The following is a 22,699-nucleotide window of genomic DNA, read 5'->3' as shown; positions in this document are numbered from 1 at the left end:
CCATTTTGTCACTTGGCCACTAGATGGCAGTCTTGGTTAATCTTGGCTGATGTAGTGGAGCATAGCCTCTTTGTCTCTTCATATTTACTTAAAAACAAGTGATAGTTTTTCAGATGTTTAAATCTGAGCCACTAAATGCAAAGCTGACGTGCGTCATTTTGCTCAGTAAATCATTTGTTTAAATAACTGTTAGCTGTGAGATGTTTAGTATGGTAATTATGTGGTAAAGCACAGAGCAGCTTTGCACCAATTCTTTGAAACAGATTCCCTACTTTTATTTTTAAAGAGCTTTTTTATAGCGCTCCCCAGTCCTGGCTGAAATAAGCCACCATTTTGGGAGATGCTGTCATCAGCCAAACAGGTTCCTCTTCAAACCTCAGAGAGGAGCTTGTAAATATTACATAACAGCGCGCTTGAACGTCTCCCAGCTGGTTGGGTGCACAGAGCAGGGACACGGAGATAATGCGCCCGAGGACTGGAGGAGGCCTGCAATCGGAGGTCCGATTCACAGCTGCTCTGGTTTTTACAGTATCATTAAAACACAAATAACGATGATAACGAGCCTTTGTTCTGTTTTGGGGCCGAGCCGCATTAAACATCCCGGGATATATTTCACCCTGAAAGCGTTAAATGACTAATGCCGGGCTGTAGAGCAGGAGCACAGGTCAGTTAATAAGAAATGAGATAAAGTATATTTAGTGTTGTTATCGTGGGCCCGATAAACACGCTTTTCTCTGAGCGTAGCTCTGACGTCAGAGATGAATGGTACCAATGCGCAGTGATCATGGAGGTGACATTTACCCGTAACAAGACCGGAAACGCTCTCTAATGTCTTTCAAAATAAAACCAAAGTAAAGCTCCATTTTACGTCAGGTTTCCTCTTTATTTCCATTAGAACAACAAAAATCGGAGGCAATGTTCAACATCTGAAGGGAGACAATAAAAAAGAAAGATTTCTGTTAATGGTATTTTTTTTTCTTTAATACTTTGTGAAATTTTAAAGAAAAAAACATATTTTTTGTTGTCATGCATTTTAGTACGTCACATATCTATAATGCAAAAGGATTAAGCACGTTTGCTGACTTGTCCGTGTGAATATACTAGTTTAGTTGCCCTGATACAGATTTCTTCCTCAAAATATTATCAAACTTTGTAAGATTTTGAAAAAATTTAAATTAAAAAAAAAAATAGCGAGAAAAACCTGCAAACACTCGAGCCCCAAACTGTGCCAAATCCAGAAAGTTCAATTCAAATCAGATTGACTTATATGGCGCCAAACCACAACAACACACACCTCGAGGTATTTTATACTGTAAGGTACAATAATAGTGAGAAACCCCTAAAATCAAACGACCCCCTTGCAGAAGGGACTTGGGAAGGGACAGTGTTTAACAGGAAGAAACCTCAGGCAGAACCAGACTCAGGGAAGATGAGACGGGATTAAAAAAACACATTAATCTCTGGGGAGAGTCAGAGAATGAACTAATGAAACTATTAAATGTATTTTAAATACATGTATCCGAGTGATTATTATTTTCCCGCAGTTTTTGAATATGTTTTTTAAATTCTGTATTATTTGTTTATCTATTTTCGCACATTTCCCACACTAGTTCCTTTACGCTTTTATTTTGAAAGCCACACGCCCTCGATCGGCCTGCCCTCTGTGTTTACTTCACGCAGCTGAAAGCTCGGGGAGGGAGAGAGATCCTGAGTTGACAGTGTGACACATTAACACGGGGACTCGCTGGAATGATCCGTGGCCGGTGTGCTGTCTTCGGTACCGGGATTTTCACTGAACTGCGGTCTCGTTAAAACCTTGCGGCTCACCGTCCGGAGCCCCGCGCGCTCCCGCAGGTGTAAATGTGCCAGAATGGACGCTGCTTCAGATTCCTCTGTGGTGAGTAGGACTGCTGTAGTTGCGTGCATGCATGCTGGTGGTGTTTTGAGGAGGGGGGGGTCTTGTGTAGTAAAGGTGTGTTAAGTCAGCTGGGCCTCCTTTGGGTTTGAGCTGGGGGGCACTTTCCCCTCACTGCGCATCTTTCGGGTATCATTTTAGCATGCTGCCCGTGTCCGCTCGCCTCTCGTATGTGCGCCGTTTGCGCAGGCTGCTCTTCTCCGCACTGTCATGTTGTTGTGGATGCAGCCAGCAGGCATGTTGACAGTTGGCTGGTCCCATATGGGCAGTAGCACCTATGCGGGTGTAGGAAAAAAATAAAAATGTGAGAGATAAAAGGCAGGGTGGTCATCTAACAGCTTTAACACAGAAAACCGCTGAGATTGATGAATCCGGTGTGAGGGGCGCATGAAGTGTTTCCCGTGGTATAGGGAAGCTAGTTTACAGGGATGGAACTTTATTATACACCTTCAATAACATACAGAGGAGACATGGAAGTGCGGGTTACAGAGCTGAAGGAGGCTCATGGTGTTGTAGTGTACTTCTTATATGCATGGGGGATTGCTGGCACTCTAATGTTCCTGTTATTTCTGTATTAGTTTGTTATAAAACCACTGTCATTTACTGGCACAGCAGGAACATAAAAACGAAAATTAATGCAGATAAAGTAGAGCATCAGGGTCAGGGATTTATCTGAGCCGCGTTGGAGGTTAAATTGCGTGTCTTTGACCCTGAAGCAGGAACTCTTTACTATCAAAGAGTTTGCATGTGAACAATGGTGCTTATATTTAGCCTATTGGTCTATACTTTATTCAAATGTACCAGGAAACTGATTTTACTATTAACCATAGATTTGATGACCCCACACCCTCTTCCAGTTTATCTCAAGTCTCACAGGCTGGGAGTCTGGAGCAGCAATTATAACAGGTCCTTGGCCTCATAATCTGCGTATGTGTACTTTTGTGCACGCAAGTACACACCCGCACGCAAACCTTGTAAATCAATACTCCACCATCACCTTGGACCGGTTACACAACCAATGTCTTTGCATGCATGACTGGTATACAGTTGTACAGTATGTTCACATGTCGCAGAGACTAGAGGGATGGCTGGCTTTGTTGTTAAAAAAAAACAAACAAAATAAAAAAAAGAGAGCAAACTTCACCAAAAGTGCATTTTTGTACCTTGTTGTTGTTTCCATCACCAGGCGTTAGACTGGTCTCAGTCTGCTGAGATAAACATGAGGTCTAGATTTAGATGGGCTAATGTCAACGCCCAGGTTTGCTTATCAGCACACAGCAACGCACATTGACCTCACCTAACTTGCCCTATCATCAGACGAGTGCATCAGTGTGTGCGCTCTTGAGAGGACTGTGTGTGTGTCTGTGTGTCTCCTTTCTTTTCTTCAGTGTCTTGAAGCATTAACACCTACATGTTGTCGTTGTCAAAGAGGCAAAGAGCTGAGCTCTGTTGATATTACTTTGCGTCTGTGTGTGTGAGTGAAAGAAAAATCAGAAAGATGAAGATGTCAGCCTCCTATTATAAGAAACATGACTCACTCTTTTCTCACAGGTACATTTCTCCCAAAAAGCCCAAAGAGCGTTTTAGGCTTTCATAGTCTGATTTAAGCAACCGCAGACTGCTACTAGGTTAGAGCGGCTTTTATTTAGCTTTTCTTACTGTATTTAGTTGATAGGTGTGTCCCCTGACAACACCTGTTTGGAAATGTGTTGTCTTTTAAATTCAGGTGAGTTGGACACACCTAGGCGAGGATCAGTACACAGGAATGTTCTTGGCCTGCAAATTGTGTGTTTTGTGTCGTCGCCATGCTCCTGGTATGCAGGTTCTTGGAAGCGGAATGGCATGCCTCCCCTGCAGGCATTGTTTCGTAACCCAGGGCCGTGAAGCAACACACTGCATGACGAGAGAAGCTTGTGGCAATCGGAGCAGGGGCGTCTGACATAAGTGTATCAGAATTTGAGATGAACTAGTTTAGTTTGTCATCTTGGGCAGGCAAAAGGTGACAGATAGAAAATCCTGTACAGTATCATTCCTGAGCTAATGTGAATCAGGAGAAATAATTGAGTGGCTTGCTAGAGTGACGGAAAATGATGTGGCAGATGCTTTAATCTTTAATGAAGTTTGTAAAATTGTAAAAAAAAAAAATTTGGTGGTTAGTATAACAGATGGACACCGCTACCGTGAGGTAACCCATTAAAATTTAAAGTCTCTTCTTTGCTTGTTCTGTAATATAAAACTCAATTAACATATTGTTTGAAAAATAATGAAAGTCTCAAAATAAGCATTTTTGCTATAACCATGTTGGGTTTTTTAATTTAGGGATTGGAAGATCTGACTGGGAAACCCAGCCCAGAACATATGTGCAATCCTCCGTTGTGATCATGATTTCCAAAATGAACTTACTGTAGTCCAGTCTCTCATTGGAGTTGCTCGATAAAAACCAAAATGAGATCATTTTAATGATCATTTGGATTTGAATGAGACTCTAAACTAATCAGGAAAAGTGTTTCCACAAGTCAGGGCTCAGGGAGTTTTCCCCCATTGACTGCTGTAGGACCAGAAGTCTTTTTGCAACCACTGGGTTTCCCCCCTGGTGGTTATTAAATGCCACTTTAAGGCACTTCCTTGTTGGCTTTTTAGGCACAATTTCTTACAATATGTAAAAGGAAAAACAAAACAAAGAAATAACCTAATTATAAAAAATAATACAAGTTTTTTGAGCCCTTAAAATAACAGTGCATATGTCCTAGCCTTTTATCCTGCACAGCACTGAGACAGTAAATGCAACTCAGAGTAGGTGTAGTGTTTGTCTGTTGGCCAAAAACTACATGTATGAATGTAACATACAAATGTGAGTCAAAACATGATCAAAAGTCAATCTCCAAATATCCTCTCTGAATATAAACTTGTCACTATATTTCCTAATGTACTGTGTTGGATTCTCCATATTTTATTGCTATTTTCTGTTTTCATTTTTAAAAATTTCATAGCAAATAAAGACACTTTAAAAAAAATTGATATTATAAATGTAGTTGATTTTGCTGTTTAGTTATACCTTAAAATATGTCAGTCTGTTAGTTTTTTTTCTGACTCTGGCAGACAGCAATCCCATAGTCTATAATAGAATATAGAGTTTTGGATAGGATGGGCTGTTGAACACTCATGGTCTCTGCTTGCTGTTCCCTGATGTTACTCTTAGTTCAGAGTTATAATTTATCCAACACTAGTTTATGAACAAATACCTACAAAGCTAATGATATTGGTTTTAGTTATGCTTTGTTTTGTTTTTTTTGCACAATGAGATGCTGAGCATGACAAACCACGACTCTTCAAGTTTTCTCCAAGCACTGTTAAAGATAACCTTACATAACAACTGGACTTTAGACTCTTGGCTCACTCTCTGCAATTCGAGCTATTATTATTATGATACTGTGCCTTGGTCCAGCTAATGCCAAAGTAATGAGCAGTAATGGTGAGCAAATATTAGTTCATCAGACAGGTTCATGATCCATTGTTTAGCAGAGTAAGTGACTATTATCATGAGTGGCTGTGTTTTGGTTTCTTGTATCTCTTACTGTTTTCCCCGTTCTCACCCTCAGATCATAGCGAAGTGGGACTGAACTGAGTGGAGCACTCAAAACCCGAAATATTTGCCACAACCAGTTGAGTATCTTGCTATCAAATCTACCACAAGGAGATCAACAGTTAGCCCAGAATTAGCTCAAACACCACCACCACCAACCTCACGTACGTTCAGCCTAATCAGGAGAAGATGAAGGACTGACAGCCGAAGACCGGCAGGTGACAGAAGGCAGCTCCGACCTCCCCATCCGCCAACCGCCATGGCGGGGCTGAAGCGCCATCATGATGGGAAGATTGCAGGGCTGTACGACCTGGACAAGACGTTGGGTCGTGGACACTTTGCTGTGGTCAAACTGGCCCGCCATGTATTCACTGGAGAAAAGGTATGCTCATCCAAGTCCGTATATGCAAGTTCAATCATTTGTTGGCAGTTACTAGATTTCTTCTCTTTGAAAAAAAAGTTAAAAAATACTTTTAAAGACATCACCCTTGTTCTTAGAAACAGGCATACCAAAGAAGGGTGACTGGGAGCACTGATGAGACTAAATATTTCTGATAGTGTGATTCTGTTCTTGGTGGACATCAGAACATCTGTACTAGCTCTACTAAGCACCTCTAAGTGAAGATAATACAGTCTCACTGTTTCTGTGCAAGTGCTTCAACAGCTGCTGACGTTACCAGCGCTGCTATTGTTCTGATCAGTTCTAACTTCTGTCTTTCAGGTTGCGGTGAAGGTGATCGATAAGACGAAGCTGGACCCGGTTGCACGGGGTCACCTTTTTCAGGAGGTGCGATGCATGAAGATGGTGCAACACCCCAACGTGGTACGCCTCTACGAGGTCATCGATACAGCCACAAAGCTCTACCTCATCTTGGAGCTGGGCGACGGAGGAGACATGTATGACTGCATCATGAAACATGAAGGAGGCCTCAGCGAGGAGGTTAGTGGGGCTAATGAACATGCAGAGGTGTCCTTCATGCAGTCTACCAAACCTTGAGTTACTTCTTTGTTTCTGTACTTGATCTTGGGTACTTGAAGAAAGAACCTTAACACATTAATTTAGTTTATCTGGAGATGGGAAGGGAAGCATTTTTTAAAAGAACAGAATTTGGTTGCATTGGTTTGGTTTATTTCTAGCTAGTATAAAAATGTGAGGAAATATAGTGAAGAACAGTTCAATGGTAGCCAGAAGCATTATATATGCAGATACTTGGAAGTTAATAAATTCTAGACATAAGTAAGCAACAGTGATGCTGAAAGCAATAACACTGTAACTAAAGGAGGGCAAAAGGGGTCTTTATTCCATATTTAGCGGCGAGTTGAACAAAATTCCTTTGCAGATGCAAATTTTGTTTATCACAACATTGCATACAGGCAACATATGTTCAATGTGACATGTGAAAGAAAGATGATAATCACATTTGTAATAAATCTTTTATAAAAACATATAGTTGTTAATAATCACTGTATGTTTGACACTGGTTGTTCAAAGTTCCCTTCATATTTTCTTACGTGTTTAAGAAGAGATGGGGTCGTGCCTAAAGGAAATAAAAATTCTTCATACAAGCACCTCTAAAACTCACTAACTGCATAATAGTTATGTTGTCTGTTTTATCAGAAAACAAAAGTGGAAAAACAAAGTATTTGCCATGTTTCTGCGATCGTTGATTAGCTATTCCGGTCTTCTTGCTAAGCTAGCTAGCTACATGTACTTTCTGGCCACTTCAGAAAAACAGGAACAAGTTGCAAACACCACACTAACATTAGCATTCTGTTGGAGTTAAATATTCAAGTTCGAGTCAAATTTTCCCGCTCTAATTCTGCAGATCCTGACTCTTTATCTATTCCAAACTTTTCTCAAGCTAACTCTTGCTAACTTCTTTTTAGTTTGCTGTTTGTTTTCTGGGTTTTGGAGCATTTTTATTGTATTTTCTTACATTTGTCTCTCCTCTTTAAGGTGGCCAAGTGTTACTTTGCCCAAATCGTCCATGCCATCTCCTACTGCCACCGGCTACATGTGGTGCACAGGGACCTGAAGCCTGAAAACGTGGTGTTCTTCGAGAAGCAGGGTGTCGTCAAGCTCACTGACTTCGGGTTCAGCAACCGGTTTCAACCTGGGAAAAAACTAAACACCTCCTGCGGCTCACTGGCCTACTCAGCGCCTGAAATACTGCTGGGGGATGAATACGACGCTCCTGCTGTGGGTAAGTCTGAAGAAGTGACAGAGAGTAGCTGCTGGGGTACATCTGTGGTGATTTATTTTAGTTCCTACAGCTTTAGCTTTACTAAAACAGGACACCATCTGAGTTGTTAGTGCAGTGTTGTATCAAGCAGCAGCTCACATTCACATTCAATCACTGTCTCAGCTGTGATAGCTCTGACCAAGCTATATGGCCTGCAATGGTTTGTAAGGAACCTGTAGACCTGCTTGGCACACTGCCGGTATTATCAGGCAGCTGATAGAAGGAGAGGAGCTGTTCAAAGTTCAGAGCATGATAGCATACCTTGAAGCCTGGAAATGAGATGATCCACAGCCCTGCAGTCCTGCACCTGCAGTTTATTTCTGTCTGCAGTTTGCTTTCATTTGCCTCTCTGTGAATAACAAAATCTGATATCAGATCGGGCTGAAATTGGTTTCTCAGCACTCTCTTCTTCTGTAATTGGAGCGCGCACTCACCTCAGTGTCACCACCACCACCCCCCAACACCCCACCCCAACATCGTCTCTCCCATCAATGGTGCTTCCAGTTCTTGCTGCTGAGGTGCAGTTAAGATATTGAATTATATTGTAACGGAAAACAAATCAAACATAATTGTGCAGAGTGAGGGAAAAGAGGGCAAGAGAAAGAAAGGGAAGTAAGAGGGAAACTGACAGAGCGAGAAAAAGGCATCAGGAGTCCCTCTGTCTACAGATGCCTCTCTGTCAGGAGCAGGAGAAAAGCATTTTCTGTTTTTCTGACTGAGTGGATTTGCAGTGGCTATTTTCTTCTCTCTGCCTTCACTGCCTCTCACTCTCTTTTGTGCCAAGCGGCGTCCATATTTTGAAAGCAATAATAGTCTTATTTGACTGCGCGTGTGTGTTTTCGTATGGATGATGTGTGAGTTGCTGAATGTGTGGGGCCTGTCTGAGCACTTGTTAGTGGACATTTTGCGGCGTGTGTGCGTTTGTTCTCTGGACCGTGCATACTGCCTGTGCACTATTGCTCATTCAGCTGAGATGATGATGTTTTGATTGCAGGGATTATCCACCCAGCCGGGATGTAATATTGTGTGATTGTATCAGCAGTGCTGTCTGATGGGCGAACAGGCTAAATGGAGGCCAGCAGTCCTGACGTTCAGGTCTTTGAGGAAACCTGGGCTGGGATTACACTGCTGCCAGGCTACCTGCTGACAGTCTGTAGGGCAACTGAGCTTTTCCGGTGACTTGCCATGTGGCGGTCGCCCCAGTTTGTTGCAGAGATAAGAAGCTGTCCTCGCCTGGCTTTCTCACTTCGGGCCTGCTTGGCATTGGTTTTTGTTTTTTTTTCAGGAAGTGCTGAAAATATTTTGAGATTAAACATGAGTCAGTCCTGCAGATTGTGCAGAAGGAGCCAATTTGCAGGAGGCAAACACTCCAAGCTTCAAGCAAACCACACAAAAACTATAATTATTTATAAATGGTGTCACATTGCTTCAAATTTAACTTCTTCATCTCTTAGCTCTCACAGTTTTTCATTAGAGGTTAGTATGCTGTTTATTGTTGCTTGTCACTTAATGAAATATCAGAACATAGTGAAAATGCCCATCAAACCTTACTGCGCTATAAATGTAACTAACAATCACTCTGTATTTAAAATACTTGTTTTTGTCACTCAGTGTAGCGATTTCAGCCTTAAGTTGAAAAATGAATGGGTCATGGCAGACTAGAAGTGAAATTAAAAGGAAAATTGAGACCCAGATATGTGTGCGAAACTGTATTCTTCTATGAAAAACTTAAAATGATTTTGTTGGACAAATGAGTCCTCTCTGTAAATATTCTTCGGTGTGTGGGCTCCCTCCTTTTTGTCTTCAGTAAATGGAAAGTTAAATATACAGTGGGGCAAAAAAGTATTTAGTCAGCCACCGATTATGCAAGTTCCCCCACCTAAAATGATGACAGAGGTCAGTAATTTGCACCAGAGGTACACTTCAACTGTGAGAGACAGAATGTGAAAAAAAAATCCATGAATTCACATGGTAGGATTTGTAAAGAATTTATTCGTAAATCAGGGTGGAAAATAAATATTTTGTCACCTCAAACAAGGAAAATCTCTGGCTCTCACAGACCTGTAACGTCTTCTGTAAGAAGCTTTTCTGTCCCCCACTCGTTACCTGTATGAATGGCACCTGTTTGAACTCATCATCTGTATAAAAGACACCTGTCCACAGCCTCAAACAGTCAGACTCCAAACTCCGCCATGGCCAAGACCAAAGAGCTTTCGAAGGACACCAGGAAAAGTATTGTAGACCTGCACCAGACTGGGAAGAGTGAATCTACAATAGGCAAGCAGCTTGGTGTGAAAAAATCAACTGTGGGAGCAATCATCAGAAAATGGAAGACATACAAGACCACTGATAATCTCCCTCGATCTGGGGCTCCACGCAAGATCTCATCCCGTGGGGTCAAAATGATCATGAGAACGGTGAGCAAAGATCCCAGAACCACACGGGGGGACCTGGTGAATGACCTGCAGAGAGCTGGGACCAAAGTAACAAAGGTCACCATCAGTAACACACTACAACGGCAGGGAATCAAATCCCGCAGTGCCAGACGTGTTCCGCTGCTGAAGCCAGTGCATGTCCAGGCCCGTCTGAAGTTTGCCAGAGAGCACATGGATGATACAGCAGAGGATTGGGAGAATGTCATGTGGTCAGATGAAACCAAAGTAGAACTTTTTGGTATAAACTCAACTCGTCGTGTTTGGAGGAAGAAGAATACTGAGTTGCATCCCAAGAACACCATACCTACTGTGAAGCATGGGGGTGGAAACATCATGCTATGGGGCTGTTTTTCTGCCAAGGGGACAGGACGACTGATCCGTGTTAAGGACAGAATGAATGGGGCCATGTATCGTGAGATTTTGAGCCAAAACCTCCTTCCATCAGTGAGAACTTTGAAGATGAAACGAGGCTGGGTCTTCCAACATGACAATGATCCAAAACACACCGCCCGGGCAACAAAGGAGTGGCTCCATAAGAAGCATTTGAAAGTACTGGAGTGGCCTAGCCAGTCTCCAGACCTCAACCCCATAGAAAATCTGTGGCGGGAGTTGAAAGTCCGTGTTGCTCGGCGACAGCCCCAAAACATCACTGCTCTCGAGAAGATCTGCATGGAGGAATGGGCCAAAATACCAGCTTCTGTGTGTGCAAACCTGGTAAAGACCTATAGTAAACGTTTGACCTCTGTTATTGCCAACAAAGGTTATGTTACAAAGTATTGAGTTGTATTTTTGTTATTGACCAAATACTTATTTTCCACCCTGATTTACAAATAAATTCTTTACAAATCCTACCATGTGGATTCATGGATTTTTTTTTCACATTCTGTCTCTCACAGTTGAAGTGTACCTCTGGTGCAAATTACTGACCTCTGTCATCATTTTAGGTGGGGGAACTTGCACAATCGGTGGCTGACTAAATACTTTTTTGCCCCACTGTAGATTTCCTCTTCCTCTTCATGAAGCACAACCTACACCTAAAAAAGAAATAACTTACCTAATAGTGATTATTCTGGGTACATGCATACTTCAAAGCATATCTATGCTTAATGACCATACATAAATGGAAATGTTTATTGATTGATTGATTGATTTAGAAGAAGATGTTGTATAAAGATGAGTAGGACAGGATGCTTGAGTTGGCCCACTCAGTGTTCAGGGTTAACCCGGTGAAGACAGGACTGGTTATCCTGTTGGTTATCATTGTTAAAACGGTGTTCAGGGCAGCAGAAAGGATGTTTACACTGCCAGCTGTCACCAATAAAGAGTCGGCGTTGTTAGCGAGAGAGATGCTGATGTGCGCTGACGCGAACAGTGTTATCCAGAGATGTGTGAGCCATCTGGTTTATAAATAAAGTTATTGAGGAAGGAAGTTTGGCCGACCGCTGACGCAAGTAATGAGGGAGCAGGGTCGCGGTTGCTAGGATACGTTGGTTGGGGGTAAGGTGGCAGTGGGGGCTGCAGCAGCATTTGCTCCCTCCATCAGCAGTATGGAGCACTCTTTCACTGCCTCAAAGCAATAAATCCTCACCACCCACAGTAAACTGCCACATTTACTCCACCAGATTGAACTCTCCTGCGTATCCTGGCAAACTGGAGTGATATGAAGACGTATCACCAGGGGTCCCGAGCACTGTAAACCCACTTCCAATCTGTTTACCTCCTTTTTTTGGGTCTTCTCAAACTTCCGAGTTAGAAGAGCACAGGTTTTGTTCAGATAGTAATTGTAGCATGCTGTACCATGTGCTGTTCCTTTGAGAAAACCATGGACTGTATATAAAAGGTGGACATAGCTACAGCGATATCACCCATTGCTTTTGCACTCCCATTTTAATTTTTTTTAATTATTATCTTTTTACGGTTTGCTTTTTTGTCTTTTTTTTTTAGCTAGAAATTGGCATATTTGGGCGCGAGGATTGAGTGCTAGCAAGCTCGTTTAGGACCTAGCTACCTGCTATATAGTCACACAGGAACTCACAAAATGACTGCACTGCAAAAGCTGGTTTTATTACATTTATCATCACCACTCTTGTCTAAGTTCTCAGTCATGCAGGTCATGATAGTCTAAGGAACTTGGGAAGAAAACGACTGGACTTCTTTAAGTTTTGTCCAAGAAGCTTCTTCAGTTCTAAAACCAAATGGTGGAGAGTCCCAGGTATTAAAACCCTAGTGGGGGCTGTCCCTTAGGTGGTGGTTGTCCCGCTATTAGTCATGTGTGCCATCACATTAACCAAGGTGTGAAAAAAGCTGTGGGTCTTTACCACAGATCAGCTAGATCAGCTAATGCAAGATGTGAGTGGGGGTTGAGGCACCTGAGAAGGAATTTTAAGACTCCATTGTAGGTGGGAGACAGTTGGTGTTGTAAGCCATGCCCACTGATAAATGATGGTTGTTCACAGTGGTCATAAATAGCCTCCTTTACTCCTCTTTCAAACCATTTGTCTTCTCGGTCAAAAATGGAAACATTGCATAGCATCTTCGACCTCTGCTAGGATTTAAATACCTGAGACTCTCCACCTTTTGGTTTTAGAACCGAAGAGGTCTCTTGGCTGAGCAGTGAAATGTCTTCAAAACTTAAAGAAGCCTAGCTGCTTTCTTTCCAAGTTCCTTAGGTCACCACTCTTCTAAACACTGATGTAATGCCTAAACACTAATAGTGAAAATTAGCACCTAGCTAGCTAACAAACACAATGAACTAGCTAATGAACAAAGAGTATCTCATAGCTGACAAGGGCCCAAATTTATCTCAGGAAAGTCTAAAAAGTAATCTAAAAGGAGCGAACAGCTTGCAGCTTGTTCCACAGTTGCTAGTGACATAAAATAATTTATTTCAGTTTGAAAACCAGATGCTAACTAGCATCTCTTTAGCTTTCATAATGTGACTTATTTCAAAGTAAAATGGAACATGTTTGTGGGGTTTAATGTAGATGTGGGCAGATCGATCCAAATATCCACAGTATCAATACTGTCGATATTGTACTGATATCATATTGATATCCTATCCTCCAAGTTCAGTATTTGGTTTACCTAATAAATTTGTTTTTTCTGGAAATGAGAAGATGCCTTTTTGTGTTGACTGTCACATCTATTTTACTTACAACCTATTGATTGCACATTTAAACAACACATGTCGACCCGAAGTGCTTTAAAGACAGCACATTTACATTTCAGGTCCAAAAAAACACAGTTTCAAAATGCATGAAAAGCAGAAATGTGTATTTTGTTGTTTAAACGAATTATTGTAAAAAGTAAAAACCTCAGTAAAATTGCAAATTGATGATGATTCATCTAATCATGACACAATGGTCTCACCTACATAAGCTGACTTTATAAGTTAAAAATATCAGTATCAGTTTTGGTGTTGGCAATACTGGCCCTGTATTTTGTGGGTATCGGATTAATGTCAAAATTTGAAGTGTCGCACACAACTAGTTTAATGGTCAAATGCATTTTATAGATGTGTGATTAAATCATTTTATGGTTAAGAAATGATACAGGTGCTAAATTAAACCTGGATTTTGTGTTTTTTACTTAAGTCAATCTTAAGAGCAGACAAAGCTTACTATGAAATTTGCTGAAAATGGGTCAAAACCGTGACTAAGACCGAGTCTGCTTGCTTTTATGTCACAGCCTCTGCTCGCAGTCTGTATATGACAGCAGAATGTGTGTCAGTGGACCATCCTGCTGACCCGAGCAGCAGTGGAAGCCCTGAGCAATAAAGTTGCTCTTTTGAATCAGACCAAGAGAAGCGTTCCATAAAATTAGCATTTGTATGAAGCTTTGAGGGATGAACACGTTAACCCACTTTCCCTGGACGGCGCGTTTGTGTGGAAGCGCGTGCACCAGTGTAAGTGTGAGCATGACGCTGGCGGCAGGCAGCAGCACTGAGCTTCATCCTCGGTTAGACAGATGTGTCCTAAGCTGGCACACATTCATGGAAATGGCTCTGATCGAATATGATTCATGCTTCATTTGAACTTGGGGAAGAGACAGCTCTTGTTTTTTGTTTTTTTTTGGGGGGGGGGGGTTCTTCTTTATCTAGGTCGCTAAGCAGACAGAACATGCGGGCTTCACTTAGTTGATCAGTCATCTTTATTTTCTGGCCTTCTTACAAAAACAACAGCTTTTTTCTGACCGTAATGACTTGTTCATTATAAACTGACCACATTCTCTCTCTGTGTCTCTGCAGATATCTGGAGTCTGGGCGTGATCCTCTTCATGCTGGTCTGTGGTCAGCCCCCCTTTCAGGAGGCTAATGACAGCGAAACGCTCACTATGATCATGGACTGCAAATACACGGTGCCGTCGCACATCTCCCATGCATGCAGAGAGTAAGTAACAAGCGCACGCACATAGCTGCAAAGATGGACAGAGTACTCTGCAGGTGCTGCATATTTCATGTTTGTAGATGTGTGAAGAAAAGAGAGCAAAGAGAGAGGTGCGGTCTCCCTTCGTTGTCCTGCTTTCACTCAGTGCTGCAGTCAGCTGCTCCACCAGAGATGCAGTGCTGCGTTAAGTGTATCTAATGCACCCTTTAAAATTGGACTTCTATTTTTAACATTGTGAGGGTTTAACGATGAGTCAAAGCAGAGCTGGGCGAAATAGTTGCAGAATACATTTTGAACGGCTGAAGCTTTGCAGACACATACTGTTAGTGAACATGGCTTCATTGGGTCAGGTTGACTTTCACAAAGCACCCCAAATATTGGCATGTAGCCCAGTTTTTGTGATGTTTATTTGAACCCTCATCCAAATCTATTGCCAACGTGGGCCTGATAAAACAGCACTTCTACCTATTTGTTTGGGGGATTTAGCCAGTGGATTTAGTATATCTTGCTAAGCCAGAGTGCAAAAAATAAATAGCTTGTATGCAGACCCAAACAGGGTTCTTTCAGTACTGCTACTGTTTGGAGGAGAAACACGTGCAGTCAGATATCATAAGCGCTAACTTCTAATCAGTCTAGATTAGGTGCATTGATAATTTGCAAGAGAAAACGCATCGCTTCATAATCCTGGCTCGTTTGTTAGCTGTGCGGCTAGCAGCTGAATAGGCAACACCCTGTTCCACTCGTGTGTAGGTGTACAGCATGCACAGTTTGTTGGAAGCTCTGCATGCTGTACACCTACTTGTATTACAGGCCTGGAGGCTTGAACTCGTGCCAGGAGGTTAGCTGTTAGGTTAGCTGATAAAGATTAATAGCCTACTGTTGCTATGAGCTATTTTACACATATAAAAACAATAAGTACTTAGAAAAAGAATAAAGAACCAGACAAATGAGATACCTTAGTTCTGTCCCATCTGTAAGTCTGTTCGGTAACATGGCCAGGTTTGGACAAAACCCTGCAACTGTAATAAATTAAAATTTTCTATTACCATCCATTCTTATTTCATTCGTAACACCAGTTTCTGCCTTTTAAACATTCCTACATCAACGACCAGCTGTTTCTCTGGTGTGTCAGGAGTACTTACCTCCACTGTGATTCCCTCCAGTCTTATAGGCCACATGCTGCAGAGAGACCCCAAGAAGAGAGCGACCCTAGAGCAGATTGAGAGCCATCAGTGGCTTCAAGGTGTCGACCCCTCCCCAGCCACAAAGCTGTCTACTCCTCTGGTGTCCCATCGCAGCTTGTCGGAGGAGGAGCATGGCTCCATCATCCAACGCATGGTGCTCGGGGGCATCGCAGACAGAGACGCCATAACTGAGTATGTGTCCCTCTCTCGTACAATCACACATAAGTAAAAATCAATGCAAAGCTGTTCTATCTTGTGTAATCTCCGAAAATTCGTCATGGTTCACTCGTCCCACTGAAGTGTAATTGAGTGTCTTCAGCAGTTTAATTGGCATTAACAAGCAGCTGGCAGTCAATCCTGAGCTGTCAAATTAAATCTCCACTCCCGTCACTTCCCTTTTCCACTCACGGGTGGGGTGAGGCATTGATCTGTGTTCCATATATGTGTGTGCGCGTGCATACTTTTGTGCATTTTGGACCTCAATTTGATTTCTGTCTCCTCCGTCACAGGGCTCTGGAGTCTAACCAGTACAATCACATCACAGCTACCTACTTCCTGCTGGCCGAGAGGATGCTGAGGGAGAGACAAGAGAAGGAGCAACACAGCCAGACACGATCACCCAGCCCCAGCAAGGCCCAATTCAGGTACACACACACCCCAGCGCACATACACAAACATTTCCTGAGACAGACAGAATGCTGCCTCTGCAGTGCTGCGTACTGTCAGTTTACGCAAAACAAGTCTGACAGAGGATGGACAGACGGAGCCCTTTTTTTTTCAGCAGGGATTGAAGGACACACTGAGAATAGAAGAGAGGCTGCAGATCAGCAACACTGTGAGGGATGTGCTACCAGAAATATCCTGCAACAGAACAAAAGCAGCGTCTTTTTATTTTCTCTTCTGAGAGACTGAATCTAACATTGAAGATTTAACTATGAAGTTACACTAAACCTCTAAAATAAAGATAATTTTATATAATTCTATGAAAATATTAAGTAAATGAGATTAGAAGAAAAAAGTAATATAGATTAAAGAATAATCTCACTGCTTGTTTTGTGGATTCGACATATTTAGCTCTATTGTCTTGCATCACAATTTTAAGGCCAGTCAGAGTTGGAGAGGAGCATCATATTTCCCAAAGTGCCTTCAACCATCTCTCATAAATTCCTAGCAATATAGCACTGAACTTAAATTCAACCACTCCAACAGAATTAAATATTAACAGCATGGCCATTTACCACTCTTATTCTAATGTAGGATAAATGGAGAAAATAATGTGGCTGTTACCATTAGAGAAGTAAATAATTCAGCATTTTGAGAAATTTTCTTTGAGTCTCAGAACAAATCAGTGAAGCATAGCTAGCGGCTTGTTAGCTTAGCTTGGTGTAAACTGTTAAAATACGTAAAATAGTGAGTAACACGAGGTGGAAGAGAGTCATTAACAAACACCTGAAGATCAACATTTTATACATGGTATCACTTTTTTACATTTATATGGTTTTAATGCATGCACAGGTTTTAATTAATGCACAGAGCCTGGAGCCAGTTAGCAGATAGCTTTGGTTTGAGATTATAAATATAGAAAATTGCTAACTTTTGATAAATTGGTAGCTTACGGTATATTTGTGTACTTCATATATCTTATATATGCTATAAGGGGGTTTATTAGGAATCTTCAGTGTTTTATTTAGCTTTATATTTTTAGTTATGTTATACAGAACCAGGCTAGCTGCTATAAGTTTTTATGCTAACCTTTCTAGCTGATTACAGCTAGGTATTTACTCTATTTATTTATCAGTTTTTTTGTCTCTTGAAAAAAAAAAGTAAATGTCATTTTTTTGCCACCATTGAAATAACTTAAGAATCGTATGTAATTTATTAATTCTCAACATTGTATTTGGCCCTTTGCAGGCAGTCTTGGCCCACCAGAGTGGATGTTCACCAGGATGTCAGCGATGGTTTAGGGGGTCCAGCTATCTCCCACCCTGGAGGGCCGCAGTCCCCTGCCCGTAGTGCTGAGAGCCTCCACAAAGGCCCCAGGCCTAAAACAGCTCTTCTAGATGTCAGCCAGCGGCAGGAAAATCACACTCTAGCATCCAGCCAGCAGCAGCAGGCGCCACAACAAAACCAGGAGAGAGGGCTCAGACCTCTGGCAAAGCCCCACTCCAACCCCCTTAGGTTGGGCTCTCTTTCTTCAGTGGGTCCTGGAAAACCTCGGAGTCCCAGCCTTTTCAGCGTGGAAGAGGATGAGGAAGAAGATGGGGCAGAAGACAAATGTTTGCCCCCCTGTACACTGCCTTCTCAAGTGGTGCTTCGTTGCAAAGCTTCCTCCTCATCGTCGTCTTTGTCCGGTAATCGGCTGACATCTCGTATGAGTGCTCCAATTCTCAACCAGATCCACGAGGAGGATAAGGAGGACGAGGAGGAAGAGGAAGAGAGCAGGGAGTTGCAGGGACTTGGCCCGCCCAAACCCAGCCTCAGCCTCAATCTGAACTCTAGGATACCTTCACCTTCAACACTCATGTCCTCACCTAAAACTGTTGGTGCACTGGCACCAGTTGCCACGTTCACTCCTAGCTCAGAGACTAGCGATGATGATACAGAAAGTCACTATAAACCTGACACAGCAAGTCTAGATGAACATGGGGTTGAGAGAGGAGGGAGGAAAGAGGATGGAGAGAAAACGGGGGCAGGACAGGACAGTCCTTCCAACTGTGCCAGTCCTGGATCAGGGTCAGGCCAAGGTAAAGGCACAGCCAAGGCTGCCAGCGGTCTGGTGGAAAGCCTAAAGCTGATGAGCCTGTGCCTAAGCTCTCAGTTCCACAACTTAACGGGGGGAGGAGGGGGAGGTGGCGGAGGTGTTGCTGCTGGCAGTGCCGGCAGTGCTGGTGGAGATGCCCAGGACCGTCCCATGTGGAGAATGTGCATGGGCGGATCCACTGGTAGTTTAGATAAGGTCTCGCTCCTGGGTGGCCCCTCGCCCAGGGGCAACCTGTACCACCAGCCCCCGCTGGGAGACGCACTGGCAGATCCACTGCTGGAGGGACCCTGCTCAGGCCGATTGAGGCTGGGAGAGCTGGACCTGGCCCGGGAAAACCACAGAAACATGAAGAACCGTGTGCTGCAGATGCCTCTGAGCGACAAGACTCTGTCCGTCAACATTCACCGGAGCCCCAAGGAGGGTCTGCTCTGCACGCCAACCCCACACAGCTGCTGCCAGGTCATCTAGAGCACACCTCCCATGTTCCTCCGCTCATATTCCTGCGACCATTATTATTCTGCTTTCATTTCAGTGATGTCACCACATGAATGCGCATTGTTTTTGCATTTCTATTTCTTCCCTTTTGTTTTGACACGCATTGGTGAATAACTGGGAGGTCCAAATGCCAAAAATTGCACATTTAGAGACAATAAGTCTCCACGGAGGACACTGGGTGCAATGCCAAGTATGTGAAGCACTTTCAGCAGATTCAACAAAACACGGAAGGGGGGGAGGTCCTAACCGGCAGGTGTGTTTAAATGATGATACCGAAGGTGCTCACACTTTCACACTCTTAAATACCGTATGCGCACAACATTCACACCGTCAGCACTCTGGTAAGCCGAAGGGAAAGCTGTAGATTTTTTTTAAAGTATCATGTTACATATCATCTTTTTGTTGTGTTTTGATGCTGTTTTTTAATATAATTTTTAAATTATATTTTGGACATTTTATCTTTTTTTTATTTTAATGCTTTGACTGAAAGAGTTAAGTGTTTTCACTGAAACAAGGACCAATACAGGGTGAAAATGATGACGGTGGCACACAATATTTTGTAGTCTTATCACTGTTTTATTTTTCTATCTCGAACATGCTCTATAGAAAAGGAAATGCACACTCGCTCGTCAAGTCTCTGCAGGTGAACGGCAGAGTTTGTACATATGTGAATATACCTAGCAGTACTCTGTACCTGTAGTATTAACGGTAATGTTGTATTGCGGTAGAAACCTGAATACTAGATCCTAACGCACCATTGTTCGTCATTCCTACTGGATATCCAAGGTTTTGGTTGAACCCAGAGCTCTAAAGCTGTTTAAAGAGATCAGAAATCTCCACCGCCACATAATCAAATTATTAAATGTGCAATGGCAGCTTTTTAAAGTGAAGTGGCCCTGTTTCTATGTCCAGTGGAAGGAAGAAAAATTTAAAACTGGGGCAAACCCAAACCATGTTCATCCCGTAGCTGTCCAGGATCACAGTAGCCACTGTTGTAGCGTATTCCAAGACAACAACAACAACAATCGAGGGGTTTAAATGGAAAACAACAACACCGCCCCTTAAAGTGTCAGCCTGTGTAACTGGATGTGTGACCCACCCCTAGCGGAATATATAACTTGACAGTGCATGTGTTTTTGCTGTAGCAACCTTACTCTTAACCCACTGAGGTCAAGCCACCTATTGTATCTACCTAAGTAACAGATTCAAATGGTCACTTTACTGTAACCTCACAGCAATACCAGCGACTGCAAAATGTACAACAATAATATATGTGCCATAAGATCTGTCTTGAGCATATTGTACTGTATGTATATGATAGAGATCTATTAAAATAAAATGATGTGAATGGAGTCTCATGTCTGTTTCTCGAATGTTGTAAATGTTTTCTCTTTTGCCATCAGTGTATCAGAGGTTTAAAGCACAGGTTCTATATATAATAGCCATGGTGATGTCACCCGTTGGTTAATGAGGTCTAAAAGATATTGTCTTTATTGCCTAATGGCAGTTACTATAAACCTGATTCAGCAAGTGTGGTTGAATGTAGTTTCTGAAGTAAAGTTTTTAAAATAAGTTGTCTATGCACAGCCAAACAAGCCATGATTTTCAGTCTTTTTCTAATTTTATTGTCATCGACTTTAACATTTAACATGCTAACTGAAGCCTGCAGACTCTGAGCATTGCACTGTGTGATCTTGGGCTGAATTTGCTGGGACATCCACTCGTGGGAAGACTGTGACATTGTGTTAACACACCTGAATGCTCCAGACATGCAAACTGCTAAAACCTCTTTTATGATTATGCTCACACTTGCCGATGATCTGTTAGTCAAGTAAATTTGATTAGCAGCACCTGGCTAGTAAGGACGGACTTAGTTTTTCAGCAGACTGCATAAAGTCCTGTGAAACATTGTTTCTTTTCATATAATATATGTGAGGATCCACTTGGGTCCATGTGGCAGACATTTTCTCCTCACAGTGAACACAGGGCTCTCTGCGGAGATTTCTTGTGCCCTCCAAATGACTGCAGACTCTTTCAGGCTGACTATCCGGCTTTAATTTTAAATATTAAAAGAATACTACTCATCCATTGTATATATAGCCTCCTGCATTTTCTCAAGCATAATCCCTATCAAATGTACTCCCAGTGGGCCAGTAAAAATAAACACTTGTGTGAAGCAGGACTTGAAACAAAAATTTGACAAAGTCTTGAGCAAAGTGTGTATACATGCAATAGGGAAATTTTCCACTTGGCCTCTGTACAAGCATCAGCCTCCAATGCTGAACAATGAAGCCAACAAGGTTGTGGCAAAACTGCAGTTCTTCTAATGACCACTTGAGTCTCACTCCAAAAGGGAGACAACCTGTGTTAAAAATGACCAAATAAAGCTTGAAAGCTTGTGTTTACTGCCTGGTATAAAGGCTTGGCTACTGATGAGCCATAAAGTTACATGGATTAAATATGACATTTTATTTATTTGTTTTATTTCAGTCACTCACTTGGATCTCTCTGCCATGGGGCATTTTAAACGAAATTATCTGACAAATTACATGGCTAGCTTTGTGGTATAGGTGGTATAGCCCGTCCAGGAAGTCTGGGTTTCAGTCAGTCAAATTATTGCATATTTTTTATGAATATTTTGTTTTTTAGGAAAGCTCACTAGCCCTAGGTGATAACTTATCTCGGCCACCCTTTGTCCAAATATGGTCATTTCTGGGTCCCAGAAATAAACATGCCCCCAGCCAGAATGATAAGACTGATGCTTCAAAAATGCAGACTGAAAAAGCCAATGACTGATCTCCATCTTTTAGATACAGTTCATGCTTCTGTACAGCGTTGCTTCTTTTTTTTATTATAAGAATTGGCGACCTCTGCTGGTCATCAGAAGAATGAATATTTTAGACACTTCTTGATGCATTCTCAATCATCCAGGAAAGTAAATCTCCAAAAGTTGATTCTGTTCATCTGGACGTAGCGTTTTGTGGGAGAAACGTTTCATCACTCATCCAAGTGACTTCTTCAGTCTCAGCTGACTGCAGGTTTCCCCAATCTTATAAACAGTACATTTGCATAATGACTGAAACCAGCCCACTGAAGGAACAATGGGCTGGGAGCAGAGGCGGTCCTAGCCTGTTTGCCGCCCTGGGCGAACACTCCCTATGTGAAGTAGGTGGAATGAAGACACAGTTCCAAAAGCAAACACACTTGGTCGATGCTGAGAGTGGTCCTGTTGCTGAGGTTGGTGTCATCCTGTAATCTCTTATGGACTACCTCCAACGCTTCCGTGACTGGGATGCAAGTGAAGAGAGATGTAACGTCGTACGAGACCATGGTTACATCTGCCTCCATAATGACATCTCTCACCTTCTCAACAAAATCCAGGGTGTTCTGGATGTGGTTTTCAGAGCTGCCCACCAGCGGGTTGAGGATTGAAGCCAGAAACTTGGAGATGTTATAGGTGACAGAGTTGATCAACTCTGTCACCTATAACATTGTCTTCATTCCACCTACTTCACATACAAGGGTCAGTTCTACAGGCAGAAACATGGGTGTGCCATGGGCTCCCCAGTTTCACCCATTGTGGCCAATTTGTACATGGAAGAAGTAGAAAAGAGGGCTTTGCTATCCTACCCTGGAACACCACCAAGCCATTGTGGATGTCACCTGGGTGAAAATCAGGTCTCAGGACGTTCCACATT

At 42.5% G+C, this 22,699-nt stretch overlaps 1 protein-coding gene across 1 annotated transcript; it reads left to right on the top strand.

Moving 5' to 3' along the window:
• Window positions 1-1,670: 1,670 nt before the first annotated feature.
• Window positions 1,671-20,354, top strand: LOC146549610 (SNF-related serine/threonine-protein kinase-like). Its single transcript, XM_085262448.1, has 8 exons — window positions 1,671-1,897; window positions 5,515-5,880; window positions 6,220-6,438; window positions 7,456-7,702; window positions 14,423-14,564; window positions 15,725-15,937; window positions 16,255-16,389; window positions 17,657-20,354. Exons 2-8 carry the CDS (start codon window positions 5,758-5,760, stop codon window positions 18,972-18,974), a joined length of 2,397 nt encoding a protein of 798 aa, XP_085118574.1. The 5' UTR covers window positions 1,671-1,897; window positions 5,515-5,757; the 3' UTR covers window positions 18,975-20,354.
• Window positions 20,355-22,699: the final 2,345 nt, after the last annotated feature.

The sequence above is a fragment of the Mchenga conophoros genome, linkage group LG22 (genome assembly GCF_057382185.1).
Source record: "Mchenga conophoros isolate Kocher_MC1m ecotype Shallow Benthic linkage group LG22, M_conophoros_male_GT1.1, whole genome shotgun sequence".
In the NCBI taxonomy this organism is placed as follows: domain Eukaryota; kingdom Metazoa; phylum Chordata; class Actinopteri; order Cichliformes; family Cichlidae; genus Mchenga; species Mchenga conophoros.
This window is presented reverse-complemented; position numbering and strand designations above follow the sequence as displayed.

Bases quoted from the DNA above. Each gene is read 5' to 3' on its own strand.
- LOC146549610 (XM_085262448.1), top strand. From the start codon at position 5,758: ATGGCGGGGCTGAAGCGCCATCATGATGGGAAGATTGCAGGGCTGTAC. The intron at 5,881-6,219 runs GTATGCTCATCC...TCTGTCTTTCAG, and splicing joins ATGTATTCACTGGAGAAAAG to GTTGCGGTGAAGGTGATCGA. The intron at 16,390-17,656 runs GTACACACACAC...GGCCCTTTGCAG, and splicing joins CCCAGCAAGGCCCAATTCAG to GCAGTCTTGGCCCACCAGAG.